Here is a 17,793-nt window from a genome sequence, read left to right on the forward strand (position 1 = left end):
GTCTCTGGGGTGGGTGCTGGTGGGTGCAGGGTCTCTGGGGTGGGTGCAGGGACTCTGGGGTGGGTGCTGGTGGGTGCAGGGTCTCTGGGGTGGGTGCAGGGTCTCTGGGGTGGGTGCTGGTGGGTGCTGGGTCTCTGGGGTGGGTGCTGGTGGGTGTCACTTTAAGAGTTTCTGCGGGAGCCACATTGTGGAGGAAACGGAAGTGAGTTTGAATGACATGCAGCAGGAACCAATCAGCGATGGGGACACCGTGCCTTTGTCCAATGCGAGCCAGTGGGTGGGACCTAAGCGTGAAGAGCGGAAGTTGGGAGCAAGGTGAGAGACAGCGCGGGCCAGGGGCGGGGAGCCTGGAAACCGATCAAATAGCCGGGTCCGGGGGGAGGGGCCTGGGGCCTGGGGGCTGCGGCCTGGGGCCTGGGGCCTGGGGGCTCCCCTCCTGCACAGAGTCGGTGTAATTCACTTCCTGAGCCCCGGGGTTTATCGGGACTGGGGCCTTTGCTGCTGCCTACTATAGTCGATCAGCTGTGTCTTCAGGGAGGAGACTCTGACTGTTCCTTCTCTTCCGAAAGGGATAATATTTATTGGGGTTCTAATAGCCATCTCTCAAATCACCAAATATTAATGAGCAAGCCTAGGATGCTGTTCAACTGTGGGGGGCATCGCCATTTACCTTGATCCTCTCCTTAGTGGCTGTCCCATTGAGGAGCTGGACAGAAACTTCAAATGTGAACACTTCATTACTTTCCCAGTAATGGGGACAGTGTGAACTTCTTGGTGCTGAATTCTGTGGCAGTTTGTTTGGTTATTTATTTATTTATCCCCCCCACTACAGTGTCTGAGCTCAAATGGAGGAGGTGGCCCAGGGTTCTGCGGGGGCAGCTGGAGATGCAGTGACTACAGGGAGTAAGCACGATGTCGCTCCCACTTCAGGGAAGATCCCCGTCCACACGAAAGCCTCTCTCCTAGACAGTGGGGAGGATGTTGAGATGAGTAACGATGACACAGATGAGGAGGACACGAGTGAACTCCCCTCTTTGGAAGACTTGGGACTTACTGAGATCCAGAATGCAGCTGAGGAAAATTCCAATACCAGCATCAAGGAGATGAATGAAGAGGCTAGAAGCAGGGCAGGAAACGAGGACAGTCCACAGGAACCAGATGACGAGTGGCTTCAGGTCCTGGGTATGGCTCAGCTGTCTCTCTCTCACTGTAACCTGTCACATTTCACTCTCAAGTTAGATGTTTCTTTAATACTGAGAGATTGCCGCACTGTTGGAGGGTCAGCGCTGAGGGAGAGCAATGTGTTGGGGGTGGGTGGGTCAGTGCTGAGCGACAGTCAGTGCTGAGGGAGTGCCATACTGTTTGAAGTAATTGTTTCAGTCATGATGCTAAGCTGTTATCCAGTGGCTGGTCATGCCAATGGTTGATATTAGATCACTCTCGCTTTCTTCCACTTTCTTTCTCTAATGACCTTTAGGGAAAAAGTGAGGACTGCAGATGCTGGAGATCAGAGCTGAAAATGTGTTGCTGGAAAAGCGCAGCAGGTCAGGCAGCATCCAAGGAACAGGAGAATCTGCTGTCCTTTCGGGAAGGCAATCTGCTGTCCTTTCCTGGTCTGGCCCACATGTGATCCTGATCACTGTTGTTTTAGGCTCTTAACTATCCTCTGGGCAATTAGGCCTGGAAAGTAAATGCTGGCCCAGCCAGCGAAACCCAGAAATATGAGTTGCGCCAGTAGTATCACAGAATCCTCTCTTAGCCAATTCTTGGGTCTTAATTTCCTGTTCACTCCCCCAGGGAATGGGCTGCTGAAGAAGAAGGTTCTGGTAGCTGGCCAGAGTCAGGAGCCAAGGCCACAGAAAGGTCAGAATGTAACTGTGAGGCTGAAGATGGCATTGGAGGATGGGACAGAGGTGGAGGAAGATCCCAATCGGTGTTTCACCGTGGGGGACGGTGACGTTATCCAGGTTGGTTTTGGGTAGGGCTGTTAGTTCCTTTTAATAAAAACAAACCACTGCTGACTGGAAATCTGAAATCAAAACAAGAAAGTGATGGATGTGACCCTCATTCTGAACTTGCAAAAAAGATGCGTTTTTGACTCCATGTTCCCCATCCTTTCAATTCTGTCCCTCCTCTCCCTCTCCCCCTCAGCCACCCGCTCCATCCTTCCCCTCTGCCATTTCCCCTTTTCCTGCTACAAAGTTAGTGCAGCACTTTCTGTTTAGGTTTCTGGTTCCTTTGTCTTTGCAGAGGCAGGTTGTGTGAGAGCAATGTTTCAGGATCTCTCTCTCTCTCTCTCTCTCTCCCCCTTTTTAATCCAGGCATTAGATCTCTGTGTTCAGCTGATGGATCAGGACGAAGTTGCGTTAATTATCTCGGATGCAAAGTATGCTTACGGCAGTCTGGGCAGGTGGGTACAGAGATCTCCTTGGAAACCCCACAAATCCGAATCAGCAAATCCGAATCCTTACGACAGTCATCATCAGGCTGCTTCTTTACATCAGTCCCTCAACACGAGTATTAACTTTATCTGGGGTCCACATTTCATTAAGATTCCTAGGACATGGACAATACAAGCTTAGATACAGTGTAAAGCTCTTTCTTCTTTTTTAATCTGAAAGTGAAGTCCTCTTAATACTGTCACTATCAAACACTCCCAGGACATGGACAGCAGAGAGTTAGATAGAGTAAAGCTTCCTCTACAGTGTCCCCATTAAACACTCCCAGGACAAGGACAGTACGGAGTTAGTTACAGAGTAAAGCTCACTCTACACTGCCCATCAAACACTCCTAGGACAAGGACGCATGGAGTTAGATACAGAGTAACGCTCCTTGTCCTCGCAGGGTCGTGAGCATAGCTGCTTTCGAAGCAGTTGACCCAAGTTCAATTCCCAGCCATCGCCGTGTTGCAGTTTCTCAGAAAATAAAGCTCCTTGTAAAATGCTCTGTTATCTCTCTCTGATTTCTGTTGATTTTTAGCTGACTTGTGGGCTTTTGTCCACGAGTTTTTTTTGTGATGAGCCTCTTGGATTTTGGAGTTAGCAGAATTTCAGCCTGTTGTTTTGAACAGGATTGTACTGAGGTCCCATGGGAGCCTGTATTGATGCTGTGTCCCCAGGGCATCATCTATTTTTTTAAGATAAATATTCTGTTCTATGTAACATATGTGGAACTGGTTGGTGCAGTGAAAGTTGTCATTAATGCTGTCTCTTATCTCTCAGCTCCGAGCCCAGTGTGCCCTCAAATGCCACTGTCCATTTGGAGGTTCAGCTTCTGTCTGTGAGTGACAGCCCAGACTTGGAGTTGTTGTCAGGGAAGGAGAGACTGCTGCTGGCTAATAAGAAACGAGAGCGAGGAAATGCATATTTCTTGCGCAGTGAATATGTCTTTGCAATCAGCTCCTACGATATTGCTCTCAATATTGTCAACTCCAGCTCCAAAGGTAAATTTAGCACAGCACTGCTGCAGGAGTTGTTTGAATGGAACTAAATTGAAAGATTATAGTTAATGTGAGAAAAGGGAATGCAGGATGAGGCCATTCAATCTCTCTAGTTTGTGCAACCATTCATTGAACTTCTTTCTGGCTGTCTATACCTTGGTATCCCTGTCAGTGTATGATATAAAGTGATGAATTGACCTGGCCCTTTGTCACAATCCCGCTCCTAAAAGGCTGCTTGCCTGTCCTGCCCCGTCAGTGGAAAGGCATCTGTCTCTCTATCAACCAAGCAATTATTTTCAAAATCCTCTCTTGGATCACCTACAAAGCCTAAATGTTCCAGGGAATTTGAATTTAGTTCATGTCTTGGCGTGTGGCGTTCTGGTAAATCTGGCCCACCTCATTGTGAGCTACCGGTATTTTTAATCAGCCTGCTCAGATTTAGATTGGATTCCCTCCAGTATGGAAACCGGCCCTTCGGCCCAACAAATCCACACTAACCCTCCGAAGAGTAACCCACTCAGACCCGTTCCTTTACCCTAGATTTACCCCTGATTAATGCTCCTAATACTATGGGCAATTTAGCATGGCCAGTTCACCTCGTCTGCACATCTTTTGGATTGTGGGAGGAAACCCACGCAGACACTAGGGGAATGTGCAAACTCCACACAGAGGCAGGAATCGATCCCAGGTTCCTGGTGCTGTGAGACAGCAGTGCTAACCACTGAGCCACCCTGCTGATGTTGTGACCTGTGTCTGGAGCAAGTGGGATTTGAACCTAGATCTTTTTAACCCTGAGGTTGGGGACAGTACCACGGTGCCTGGAGTATACCCAGTTATTCCAGTTATGGTCTTGTTTGAACAGCTGCAGCTTCTTCCTCCCTCTATATTCTGGGCCACCAGTTGTCAAGCCACACGTTCCATTAACCTTTGGATGTTTCCTGTGTCTGAGCTGCTTCATTTTAATGTTTGGTATAAAGGGCTTCCTGAATCTTGTAATAAAGTACAAACCGACAAATAAGGAATAGAAGTAGGTCATTTGCCCATCTGATCCTGCTGTGCCATTCAATAAGATTGTGGCTGATCTGATTTTAATATCAACTCTACATTCTTTAATATCAATTCTAGTCAAGTCCCCTCAGGATCTTGTTTGTTTCAGTTCAGTCCCCTCTGACTCCTCTCAAATCCAGAGGATACAGGCTCAACCTATCTAGTCTTTCCTTGTCAGGCCAGCTGCTCATTCCAGGTATTAGTCTGGTAAACCTTCTCTGACTTGTTTACAATTCATTAAGATCCTTCTGTAAGTAACTGTACAGGCCATTCTGCTATAATGTACGTTTTGTTAACACAAATTTGCTATAACACAATCGATGAATTAAGGACACTGTTTTGAAAGTTTGAAGTTTTAAAGCATGTATTAGTTATAACACAGTTCTGGCCCTGCTAGTGTAAACGATGCTGCTATTCTGCGATTTTCACTTAACGTGGGGTTGTATGAGAATGGAACTACCATGTTATAGCTGAGCTGACTGTATTCCAGATCTCGAGTATTTCTCACTGTTTTAGGTAATGTTGGGGTGAATAGAATCCCATAATGTGGAAATAGGTCATTTGGCCCAACAAGTCCACACTGACTGTTTTGAAGAGCATCCCACCCAGACGCAGACCCAACCCCATACCCTGCCCCTATAACCCTGCATTTCCCATTACCCATCTAATCTACATATGTTTCACTTATTGCTCCCAAATGTATGATCTGGTGCTTTTCTGCATTGAAATGCTCCCGCTTCCCTCTGTTTCCTACACTCGTTTAATCTATTATTCGATGGCTTTTATAATCTTAAATCAACAACTGTACTGTTTGCTATCTGTCCCTGTCTTTGTCAAACCCAGATATATAAATCTCAGTTATGTTACTTAAATCATTAATGTTTGAGTTCACAACATTCAACCTTCTGGGAAGCTGTGAGTCACATCCTTGGAGCCTGTGAACAGTCAGTACATGTTATTGTTCTGTTATGACACACAGATTTTCACACATATAAAAGGCAGCGATATTCGAGCAGCTTGCTCTCAGATCTGTCATTTGGCTGGCTTTTTCCAATTGTCTCAATATTGTTTCCCTGCTGTTACCAGTGGACACTATCTTGCTCCCTCTCGCTCCTTTACTCTCTTCCTCACACGTTCTCTCGGTCACTCACTCTCTCTCATTGTTTGAACCTTGATGTTAACTTTACAGTTGACTTTCTGGAGGGGGAAGAGGATGAGTTGATGAACGTGAAGGTGAAATGTTTGAATAATCTGGCAGCTGCCCAGCTAAAGCTTGAACACTTTGAGGCAGCTCTGAAATCCTCAAATGCAGCCCTTCAGCACCAACCGAACAACGTCAAGGCCCTCTTCAGGAAAGGAAAGGTAGGTCCAATTTCTCACAAAATCTAATTTTGATACAGTAGCGCTTCTTCAGTGATGTTTCTGAATTGTACTTATGGTGAGTGCACAACAGAAAAGCCACTGAATCATACGGCACGGAAACAGACCCTTCAGTCCAACCAGTCCATGCTGACCATTATCCCAAACTAAAGTAGTCCCATTTCCCTGTGCTTGGTCCATATCCCTCCAGAGCTTTCCTATTCATGTACTTATCCAAATGTATTTCAAATGTTGTAACTCTACCTGCATCCTCTAGTTTCTCTGGAAGTTCATCACACAAAGAACCACCCTGTTTAAAAAAAAAAGCCCCACATGTCCTTTTAAATCTTTCTCCTCTCATCTTAAAAAAAATATGCTCCCTAGTTTTGAAGTCCCCCAATCTAGACAAAAGACCCTTGTCATTCACCTTATCAATGCCACCCTTCAACATTCAATGCTGCAGTGAAAAATATCCCAGTTTTTCCAGTCTGTTTTTATATCCCAAACCCTCCGTTTCAAGTAACATTCTGGTAAATCTCATCTGAACCCTCTCTGATTTAATATTCTTTCTGTAACAGGGAGACCAGAACTGAATACAGTATTCCAAAAGTGGCCTCACCAATGTCGTGTATAACCTCAACACAATGTTCCCAACTCCGATACTCAAAGGTCTAAGCAATGAAGGCAAGCCTGTTAAAAGCCTTCTTAACCACCCTGTCGATATGTGAAAAAACTTCAAAGAATTATATACCTGAACCCCTGGGTGTCTCTGGACTACAACACTACCCAAGGCCCTACTTCTAATTGTATAAGTCTTGCCCTTGTTTGTTTTACCAAAAAGCAATACATCCCATTTATCCAAATTCAACTCCATCTCCTTTTTACACCAATCCCTTTGATTGGACACTAGCCTGGATTACTTCTGTTATCCACAGTTGGTAAACTTTCCTTGCTGGATCTCTGTCCATTAAAGTAAATTATTCTTGTTGTAAGCTACGTATTTGTTCTTCCAATGTTCTTCTGTCTTTTGTCATGTGGTTTAACATGGGTTCCAATCCACTGTAGCCAGTTCAGTCTTTATACCTTCACTACTTTCCTTCTTTAGATTTAAGACCCTAACTTCTGATAGAATTTTTTACATTAAATTTGAAAGCGATGTTCAATGATATTGATCACTCTAAACAGGACCGAAACCTTTGCTGCTATATTGGGTGAGCACAAGCTTTGTTTGTCTTGTGTGATTGGAACCAAGGACTGTATTTTACTTTGATCTCAGCCTATCTTAAGGCACATTGTACCAGCGGGTAGTTATGTGATAAAGAATTGCTTATCTGGGAAAAGCATTATGGTTCTGTCTTGCAATCCACATTTGCTGTTGCTGTTTGTATGTGTGGCCTGCATAATAGTCTCCTACAACAGCTGGTTTGTTTAGCAGAATGGGCAGAGGCTGTACACCTGACACCCTTTCACCAGCCAGTGTTCTGTTCCTAGGTCCTGGCCCTGCAGGGTGAATACACAGAGGCCATTCTCGTCCTCAGGAAAGCTGCACAACTTGAACCATCAAATAAGGTGAGCGGGCCCTTTTGTGCAGGGTGTTGGTAGCTGCGATCGCTGTTGTGTTTTGTCACTGAGAGGTTGCATGGGCCTTCAGGCAGACCTGGCAAAGGTTATTTCCTGTGTGAACAACTGTCTTGTCCTCCCAGTATTGGATCTATTTGTGTGTGAGTGGGATATCGGTCTGCAACTCGCTGTGGACGTACGCAGAATGTGCCTTGAACTCCGTCTGTCCCATATTATAGAGTCCTAGAGATGTACAGCATGGAAACAGACTCTTCAGTCCAATGTGTCCATGCCAACCAGATATCCTCACCTAACCTAGTCCCATTTGCCACCTTTTGACTCATATCCCTTTAAACCCTTCCTATTCATCTACCATCCTCATGTCTTTTAAATGTTGTAATTGTACCAGCCTGTAGCAGCTCATTCCATACACTTTCCACCCTCTGCAAGAGGGTTCCTTTTAAATCGTTCCCATCTGAACATAAACTATGCCCTCTCGTTCTGGACTCCCCGACCCCAGGGAAAAGACTTTGTCTATTTATCCTATCCACATCCCTCATGATTTTATAAACCTCTATAAGGTCACCCCTCAGCCTTCGATGCTTCAGGGAAAACAGCCCAAGCCTGTTCAGCCTCTCTCTGTAGCTCAAAACCCTCCAACCCTGGCCACATCCATGTAGATCTTATCTGAACTTTTTCCAAGTTTCACAGCAGGCAGGCAGGAGAATCAACGTTTCGGGCATGAGCCTTCTTCCTGAAGAAGGGCTCATGCCCGAAACGTCGATTCTCCAGTTCCTTGGATGCTGCCTGACCTGCTGTGCTTTTCCAGCAACACATTTTCAGCTCTGATCTCCAACATCTGCAGTCCTCACTTTCTCCTAGAACATATTCCAAAAGCGGCCTAACAATGTCATGTGCAACCGCAACATGACCTCCCAACCCCTGTACTCTATGCACTGACCAATACAGGCAAGCATATAGCTATAGGGAGAGGCTGAACAGGCTGGGGCTGTTTTCCCTGGAGCGTCTGAGGCTGTGGGGTGACTTGTAAGAGGTTTACAAAGTTATGAGGGGCATGGATAGGGTAAATAGACAAAGTCATTTCCCTGGAGTGGGGGAGTCCAGAACTAGAGGGCATAGGTATCTTTTATATCTTTCCCCTCTCACCCTAAACCTAAGGGGCAACGTTTTCACACAGAGGGTGGTGCATATATGAAATGAGCTGCCAGAGGATGTGGTGGAGGCTGGTACAATTACAACATTTAAAAGGCATTTGGATGGGTATATGAATAGGAAGGGTTTGGAGGGATATGGGCCGGGTGCTGGCAGGTGGGACTAGATTAGGTTGGGATATCTGGTTGGCATCGACGGGTTGGACCGAAGGGTCTGTTTCCATGCTGTACATCTCTATGATTCTATATCAAACACCGTCTTCACTATCCTGGCTACTGCAACTCCACTTTCAAGGAACTATGAACCTGTACTCCGACGTCTCTTCATTCAGCGACACACCCCAGGACCTTGCTATTAAGTGTATAAGTCCTGCCTGATTGGCTGTTCCAAAATGCAGCATCTTGCATTTATCCAAATTAAACTCCATCTGCCGTCTGTTGAATAAATTGGGAGAAAGTGAGGCACCTTCCCCTGCCACTGCAGGAATTGCAAAACCTGCACCCAAACCTCCTCCCTCACCTCCATCCAAGGCCCCAAAGGAACCTTCCACATCCATCCCAGTTTCACCTGCACATCTACTAATGTCATTTACTGTGTCCGTTGCTCCTGATGTGGTCTCCTCTATATTGGGGAAACAGGACACCTACTCGCAGAGAGCTTTAGGGAACATCTCTGGGACATCTGCACCAATCAACCCCACCGCCCCTTGGCCGAACACCTCAACCCCCCCCCCCGTCCCACTTTGCGAAGAACATGCGGATCCTGGGCCTCCTCCATCGCCGTTCCCTCACCACCCGACGCCTGGAGGAAGAATGCCTCACCCTCCGCCTCGGGACCCTCGAACCTCATGGCATCAATGTGGATTTCATCAGTTTCCTCATCTCCACTCCCCCCCCCCCCCCCCCCCCCCCCCGCCCCCCCGCCCCCCAACCCCCACCTTATCCCAGTTCCAACCTTCCAGCTCAGCACTGCCCCCATGACCTTGCTTCCCACCTATCTGCACCACCCTCCCCTCTGACCCACCTCCATCCACCTATTGTACTCTCAACTACCTTCTTCCCAGCCCCACCCACCCTCCTCTCATTTATCTCTCCATCCCCGAGGCTCCCTGCCTCATTCCTGATGAAGGGCTTTTGCCAGAAACCTCGATTTTCCTGCTCCTCGGATGCTGCCTGACCTGCTGTGCTTTTCCAGCACCACACTCTCTCCTTTGTTTGAATAAATTGTTGACTGATTATGTATGTACTGAAATCTCCTGGGTCTGTTTCAACCTCTTTAATCTTTCTTTTTTCCAACACTGCCTATGGGTGAATTGTTGTCTAGCTTGCCCTCCAGTTTGTAGCTTCAGCACTTGTATGTGTTGAGAAGTGAAGGACTTGCTTTTCTGGAGGTTCTTCACCTGCCAGGTATTTTGAGGATCCGTTCCTGTTGAAATGTGGAAGGTGCAGGAGGATGCTGAACACACCAGCATGGATCGGGCCCACCCTCGCTATGTTACCTGAAAGCCCACTCACTTTTCACATTAACATTGTTAACAACCAACTCTCCTTCTTCATCAACACCAGCTCTCACAAACCCTCTACACTCTCCAAACTATCTAATAGCTGATCACATCTAATATGGAATGAGGAAAATTTTTGTCTAAATATTGACAAGACCGTGAGATGAAGGAACCAAATTGGACCATTCAGCACGTCAGGTCTGCTCCACATTCAGTGAGGTCATGGCTGATCTGATTACCCTCGACTCCACTTGATTCACTGACTGATTTTAGAAATCTGTCTCAGCCTGGAATGGACTTATTGACCAATCCTGGACAGCTCTTTGTGGTAAAGAATGCCCCATATTGATCACCCTCTGAAACAAAACAAGTTTTTCCTCACCTCTGTCTCCTTATTCTGTGAATATGTCCTCCGCTCCTAGACTCTCTGACAATGAGAAAACACCTTTCCATGTATTCCCCGTCAGATCCCCTGTACTTCATTTTTCTTTCAAAAAACAAACTAATATTCTATTTGCCATCCCTATTACCCACTAAACTTGGATGCTAGCTTTTTGTGGTTTGTGTATGAAGATTCCTGAATTCCTCTGTGCTGCAGCTTTCTGCAGTCTTTTCTCCATTTAAATAATGTTCATCTCCTTTATTTTTCCTGCCAAAGTGTATAACCTCAATTCCCCACATTATATTCTTTCTGACAAGTTGTTGTCCAGTCACTTAACCTGTCTACATCCCACTGCAGACTGTTCATGTCATCCTCGCCACTTCCAGTCTGTTTTTGTTATTTGTTCTGTAGACAAATCTCCTCACCTCTGTCCTCAAAAGAAGACCCTTAATTTTAAAGTAGTGCCCCCGGTTCTGCAGTGACACACAAGAGGAAATATCCTGTCTACGTCCATCCTGTTAAGGTCATTCAGAGTCTTAAACCTTCAAGCAGGTCACCTCCCACTTTTCCAAACTCCAGTAGAAACAAGCCAAGTTCCTCAGGAGACAACCCACTCGTTCCAGGTATCAATCCAGTAAATCACCTCCTTTCACCTCCATTTTAAAAATCCCTTCAAGGTCTTGTTCCTTCTCTATCTCAAACTCCTCTAGCCCCTACAACTCTCCCTATCTCTGTCACCACCTCCAGCCCCTAGGTGGCTCCGAAATCTCTGTTCCTCTAATTTTGACCTGAACACCCCCATTTTCATGTCTCCACCATCAGCCCCTCTCTCTCTCTCTCTCTCTCTCTCTCTCTCTGTCAAGATGTTCTTTAAAACAGATGTCTTTGTTCTGTTATTTCTTTTTGTGCTTTATAAATACCTGTTGATATATTATGTTGTATTGACCAAGCTGCCTCTTCCTAATTCAACTGAGGTTTGGAATTCGAATTGTAATGCAGGTTAGAAACTAATGGAGTTTTCTCGTCATCAGGATTACTCTTGTGTTTGCTATAAAAACAACAGCTTTTGTTTAGTTTGTGTTAATCTAAGGTGACCCTATGCCAATGCACCTAACAGGAAACGTTATTAAATTTCCATTGGAAATCTGCATTGTGGGCAATCTCTCTGTCCTCTTGGATTGTCAGTGCATTGACTGAACTCTATGATCTGGACAGACAAAATGCAATTTTCTGAAAACCCTGTGATCGTTGTTGCTGAGCGTCTTGGTTTGGACTTTTTGTGCTCTCTAATAGTTGCTGTTGCTGCTGCTCTGCAGGCGATTCAAGCTGAACTCTCCCAGGTCGTGAGGAAGCAGTCAGAGCAGCGGACCACTGAGCAGGCCATGTATCGCAAGATGCTTGGAGACATAGCATTGCCACCCCGCTGCCCACCATCACCATCATCCTGGGTATGTGAGTTAGAAATATTCATTACTCCTGTTTCCCCTTCGCACTCAGCCCAGATTATATCTCCATGGAAATGACTCACTTCTGATTGGGGCAGTCTTAAAAGTGTTGGTTAATGAGAGTCTAAAATTAGAATTCCTACAGTGTGCAAACAAGTCCATACCAACCCTCTGAAGAGTAACCCACCCCGATCCATTCCCCTACCCTATTATCACCTTTAACTAATGCACCTAACCTACATATCTGTGGATTGTGGGAGGGAACCAAAGTATCCAGAGGAAACCCACGCAGACACGGGGAGAATGTGCAAACTCCACACAGACAGTTGCCCGAGGCTGGAATCAAACCCAGGTCCCTGGCGCGATGAGGCAGCAGTACTAACCAGTGAGCCACTGTGCCGTCATTTCAAAATTCACTAATTCTGGCAACGTTTCCTCAGACTGACAAGAAGCAAATATATTTATTCAAGAAGGGAGGGAGGCAGCAAATCAGAAACTCTTAGCTAGTTAATTTGACATCTGTTGTGGGGAAGGTGATAGAATTGATCATTACTGAGATTATAACTGCGCACTTAGACAAATCCAAGGTCATTGGGAGGAGTCAGCATGGATCCATCAAAGGGAAATCCTGTTTAACCAATTTATTGGAGTGTTTTGAAGAAGAAGCATGGTTAAAGGGGAACCTGAAGATATACTGTACTTGGATTTCCAGAATGTATTTGACATGGTAAAACTTTTGTGGTTATTGTGCACATTAGGAGATGATGGTGCAGAGAGAAGCACATTGGCTTGGTTAGAAGATTAGGTGGCTGCTGGGAAATGCCTCAGACGTATAAGTAAAACTGTCAGGATATGATGAGTGTCGCAGGAGTGATGGAGGGGTTTGGACTGGGGACTCTACTGTTTGTAATTTATGTTAATATCTTTGAGGGGAAGCAAAGGCTTTGATGCTAAATTTTCAGATGATTCCAATGTAGGTTTGAAAGGAGGTTATGAAGAGGGCGTAAGGAAGTTGTGGACAGATATAGATAGATATAGAGTGAGTGTACACCATCTGACAACTTTTTGCTCAATGTGAGAAAATGTGACGATATTCACTTTGGCAGGAAGAGTAAAAAACAGAGTATTGCTTACATGAAGAATTGAGGGATGTCTGTGTTTGAGTGCATGGGTCACAAAATGTTAGTATGCAAGTACAGCAACTGATTAAGGTGGCTAATGGAATGCTATCCTGTATTACAAGAGGAATTGAACATGAAAGAAAGCATTCCTTGGTTTTATGGTGTGTTGGTGAGGTGTGAAATAATTATGTACAGTTTTGGTCTCCTTTAAGGAAATATGTAAATGCATTGGACATGGTCCAGGTATTCATTCAGTAAACCTCCTCTGGACCGAGAGGGTTGTTGGATGAGGAAAGGTTGGGCAGATTGGGCTTTTTTCCACTGGAGTTTAGAGAGAAGGGTGACCTGAATGATCTTGACAAGGTGGGGAATGGTGTTTCTCTTGTGGGTCAATCCAGTACTGTGTAGCTGGGCACTGTTTTTAAAAAAATTAGGGGTCACTCCTTTACAACAGAGGTGAGGAAAATCTTTTTCTCTGTGGGTTGTGTGCGCCTTTGCATTCTCTGTATTGGGTGGGAGGTGAATATTTTGAAAGTAGCGGTATAAATTCTTAGGCAGAGGAATCAAGATGTTATAAAACATAGATGCCAATGTATAATTCAAAACGCAGAAAGTTCAGCCACAATCTTATGGTGGATCCAGTTGGAAGAACTGTGTGACCTACTCCTGCTACTAATCTGTACCTTCAGATATCCTGCTTATTGCCAGCTTTCAGTGCACCATGAACAGAGACACCCAGCTCCCTTTGGACACCTGCACTTTCCACACACCTCATCTCAATAACACTTTGTCTTTTTGTGTTTACTGTCTATCAAAGTGGACAGTTTTACATTATACCCAATATGTTCTTGTCCATTCCCTTTGCCTGCCGAATCCTTACACTGCCACTCAGTTTTATCATTAACACATTTGGAAATGTTGCAGTTAGTCCCCACGTCTATTTATTTTCTAATGAATTGGTTCCACGATGTTACTACATACGTCTGGAGCAGGAGGGACTTGAACCATGGCCTCTTGGCTCAGAGGTAGTGAAACTACCACTATGACACAAGAGTCCTAGTTATGACATTTTTAAAAAAATTTACTAATCAGCCTACTCCGATGTTATTTATATAAATTAGTAACTGCTATGGCCTGGGCCATGATTCTTCCCTCACTAGCACTGTTTTCTGTCTCAATTCATACCTATCCACGTTAACTGTCTGTCCTATACCTACCACCCCTTAATTTGCTATCCTCCAGTCTTCTGGCACTATTCCTGTAGACGAGGACATAAAAATCAAGGCCTCCTCCCTTGCTTCCCAGAGAATCCTAGGATAAATGCCATCAGGCCCAGGGGACTTATCTATTTTCACCCTTTCCAGAATTTCCAACACCTCTTCCCTCCATACCTCAAAGCCGTCCATTCTAATTAGTTGTGACTCAATATTCACATCGGCAACAATGTCCTGTTCCTGAGTGAATACTGATGAAAAGTATTCATTCAGTGTCTCCTCAATCTCTTCAGCCTCCACACGCAACTTCCCACTACTATCCTTGACTGGACCTATTCCTACCTTAGTCATTCTTTTATTCCTGACATACCTATAGAAAGCCTTTGGGTTTTCCCTAATCCTACCAACTAAGGACTTTTCATGTCCCCTCCTTGCTGCTCTTAGCTCTCTCTTCAGATTCTTCGTGGCTACCTTATAACTCTCAATCGCCCCAATTGAACCTTCACGCCTCATCTTTACATAGGCCACCCTCTTCCCTTTAACAAGGGATTCCAATTCCTTATTAAACCACAGCTCCCTCACACGACCCTTTCCTCCCTGCCTGACAGGTACATACTTATCAAGGACATTCAATAGTTGCTCCTTGAGCAAGCTCCACATATCAATTGCTCCCTTGCCTTGAAGCCTACTTTTCCAAGCCACACATCCTAAGTCATGCCTCACCGCATCATAATTTCCCTGCCCCCAGCTATAACTCCTGCCCTGCAGTGCACACTTTTACTCTACTGATGGAGAGGGATAAGTCACTGAATTGTGGTCACTGTCCCCAAAGTGCTCACCTACCTCCAATTCTAAAACCTAGCCTGGTTCGTTACCCAGAACCAAATCCAGTATAGCCTCACCTCTTGTTGACCTGTCTACATATTGTGTCAGGAAACCCTCCTGCACACATTGGACAAACACCGACCCATCTAACGAACTCGAAAGTTAAAGTCCCCCATAACAACCACCCTATTACTTTCACTCTTCTCCTGAATCATCCTCGCAATCCTTTCTTCTACGTCTCTCGGACTATTAGGAGGCCTGTAGAAAACTCCTAACAGGGTGACCTCACCTTTCCTATTCCTAACCTCAGCCCAAACTACCTCCATTGTTTTTTCCACTGCTGTAATACTATCTTTGACAAGCAATGCCACACCTCCCCCTCTTTTACCCCCACCTCTGACCCTACTAAAACATTTAAACCCTGGAACCTGCAACAGCCAATCCTGTCCCTGTTCTACCCATGTCTCCGTAATAGCCACAACATCGAAATCCCAGGTACCAACCCACGCTGCTAGTTCACCTACCTTATTTCGTATACTTCTTGCATTGAAGTATACACACTTGAAGCCACTTTCCTGTTTACAGGCACCCTCCTTTGAGATTGATGCCATGTTCCTAACCTCCCTATACTCCAGGTCCTGCACCCTAAAGCTACAGTCTAGGTTCCCATGCCCCTGCAGAGTTATAGTAGACCAAATTTTGTGTGATACTTTTTCAAAAGCTTCTAGAATTTTAAATACACAACATTCACTAGTTCTCCTTCATTTTTGCATCAGTAACATCCACAAACACCCAAGTATTTGGCAAAAATGATTTTCTTTTTAGTGGTGAGCACTGCTGTCTCTAAGCAGCAGGGACTGTCAATTCCACTGGTGGGAGACTGTGTCTGTCTGGAGTTTGCACGTTCTCCCTGTCTGCGTGGGTTTCTTCCGGGTGCTCCAGTCGCCCTTCTCAGTCCACAGATGTGGTTAGGGTGGATTGGCCGTGCTAAATTGCCTATAGTGTCTAGGGATGTGCAGGCAAGGTGGATTAGCCACAGGAATAGGGTAGGGGGAGAGTTTGTGTGGGATGCTGTTCAGAGGGTCAGTGCCGAGGTACCAATTACGACCTCTTTATTAATACTAATTTATTTTAGATCCTCAAGTCCCTTGGTTGCTTTGTAATTTTTTTTGGACAATATTTTTAGTACCATCAGTGAAATCCGAAATGAAGACTTGACATATGCTTCCTTCTTTTTCTCGACCAAACCGCAATTTCTTTAGTCATCCAGCATTCCCTATACCTACCAGCCTTTCCTTTCACCCTCTACAGGAATATACTTTCTCTGGATTCTCATTATCTCATTTTTGAAGGCTTCCCATTTTCCAGCTGTTCCTTTACCTGCGAACATCATCCAATCAACTTGCCTAATACTGTCATAGTTAGACTTAAACCAATTTAAAATTTTAACTTTTCGATCTCGTCTATCCTTGTCCATCACCTAGTTTTAAAACTAATAGAACCATGTTCCCAAAGTGCTCCCCCAGAGGCACCTGAGTCACCTGCCTGGCCTTGTTTCCTGAGTAGGTCATGGTTTACATCTTCTCTAGTAGGTACATCTGCATATTGAATCAGAATATTTTTCTTCATTTTAAATTCCTGTCCATCCAAGTCCTTAACATTCTAAACATAGACTGGGACTGTTTAGTGTTAACATTATTTGTTGGAATGGTCCACAACATATACTATCAGGCAGGTCTTTCCTGTCTAGTCAGTTTTTTTTACACATGCACTGTAACCAAATTGCCCCTCATGAGATCCTTTTTGCTTGTAGCTCCCTTGTTCCGGTTTGGAAAGGGGATATATCTGACTGCGAGGAAGGGTAATGACTTTGTAACGGTTAACTCTAACTGGTATCCTTATCTTGGCTTTTCCAGAGGATTCCTTGGAAGTGGCTGTTTGGAGCAACTGTGGTTGCTGTCGGAGGTGTGGCTATGTCAGTCATCATTGCTGCAAGAACCTGATACTTAATGGCCCAGGCCACAAACAATTGCAGAATTTCTCTAATATGTTCTCTTTTCCAATTCAGAGCATTCTAGACCTCCTATTACTTCAGGTATTGTAAATAAAGTTAGAGGAATTGAGCCAACCCAATTCTTTCATTCCATTGAAATTTATTAACTTGGAACCCGTGACAAACTGCAGATTTGTTTAGATCGATCGATCTGTTTTGATTTGACATTAATTTATTTCTTGGAGGGGAGCACGGAGCTTCCTACCAAGTGACATTTATCTAAAAATGTTTATATAATTATAATAAAATGTTTTTATTGAATTGTGTCTCTCTGGTTAGGAGCTCTAGTGTATTTATATTTTACCAGAGTGAGATCCACTTTGTAGACAGGGATCAAATCTGGTAATGTGCTGATGCATGTGGATCAGCATCACGCTGTTTAACGCTGCTCTGACCGAAATCTTTGGGAAACTGCTTCAGAGGGTGATTCTGTTGGACATTTTTAAACGGTTTTCTTAATTGCTGTGAGGCAATGTATAGTAGACTTCCAGTTGTTAGATGCAGGCTATTTTACTCAATTTTGTGACTGTCTTGAATGGTTAACTTTTGCACAAATTCACTGTGGACGATGTGAGGTCTTGTGGGCCTTGCTCAAAGGCAAAGGGGTTCCTCTTTGGAGGGCCGTGGCTCTGGTCTGAACACACATTCATTCGCCTGTTGCCCAAGCCTGACTT

General features: G+C 44.9%; 1 protein-coding gene across 3 annotated transcripts; it reads left to right on the forward strand.

Moving 5' to 3' along the window:
* The first annotated feature begins 279 nt into the window (after positions 1-279).
* Positions 280-17,380, forward strand: fkbp8 (FKBP prolyl isomerase 8). 3 transcript variants are annotated; one of them, XM_072594460.1, is made up of 9 exons: positions 280-315; positions 833-1,182; positions 1,798-1,967; positions 2,322-2,410; positions 3,222-3,442; positions 5,676-5,848; positions 7,337-7,414; positions 11,778-11,909; positions 16,983-17,380. In XM_072594460.1, the coding sequence occupies exons 2-9, from the start codon at positions 846-848 to the stop codon at positions 17,067-17,069; spliced, it is 1,287 nt and encodes a 428-aa protein (XP_072450561.1). In that variant the 5' UTR covers positions 280-315; positions 833-845; the 3' UTR covers positions 17,070-17,380. The 3 variants fall into 3 exon arrangements, 2 of the variants coding, with proteins under 2 accessions (XP_072450561.1, XP_072450560.1); XR_011964044.1 differs by lacking the exon at positions 280-315 and having other exon boundaries at positions 421-1,182; positions 11,755-11,909; XM_072594459.1 differs by lacking the exon at positions 280-315 and having other exon boundaries at positions 421-1,182.
* Positions 17,381-17,793: the final 413 nt, after the last annotated feature.

The sequence above is a fragment of the Chiloscyllium punctatum genome, chromosome 24 (genome assembly GCF_047496795.1).
Source record: "Chiloscyllium punctatum isolate Juve2018m chromosome 24, sChiPun1.3, whole genome shotgun sequence".
Classification (NCBI taxonomy): Eukaryota; Metazoa; Chordata; class Chondrichthyes; order Orectolobiformes; family Hemiscylliidae; genus Chiloscyllium; species Chiloscyllium punctatum.

Excerpts from the sequence above, each read along its gene's own strand:
- fkbp8 (XM_072594460.1), top strand. The coding sequence starts at position 846 with ATGGAGGAGGTGGCCCAGGGTTCTGCGGGGGCAGCTGGAGATGCAGTG. Across the intron at positions 1,968-2,321 it reads GGGACGGTGACGTTATCCAG|GCATTAGATCTCTGTGTTCA; the intron begins GTTGGTTTTGGG and ends TTTTTAATCCAG. Across the intron at positions 2,411-3,221 it reads GCTTACGGCAGTCTGGGCAG|CTCCGAGCCCAGTGTGCCCT; the intron begins GTGGGTACAGAG and ends CTTATCTCTCAG.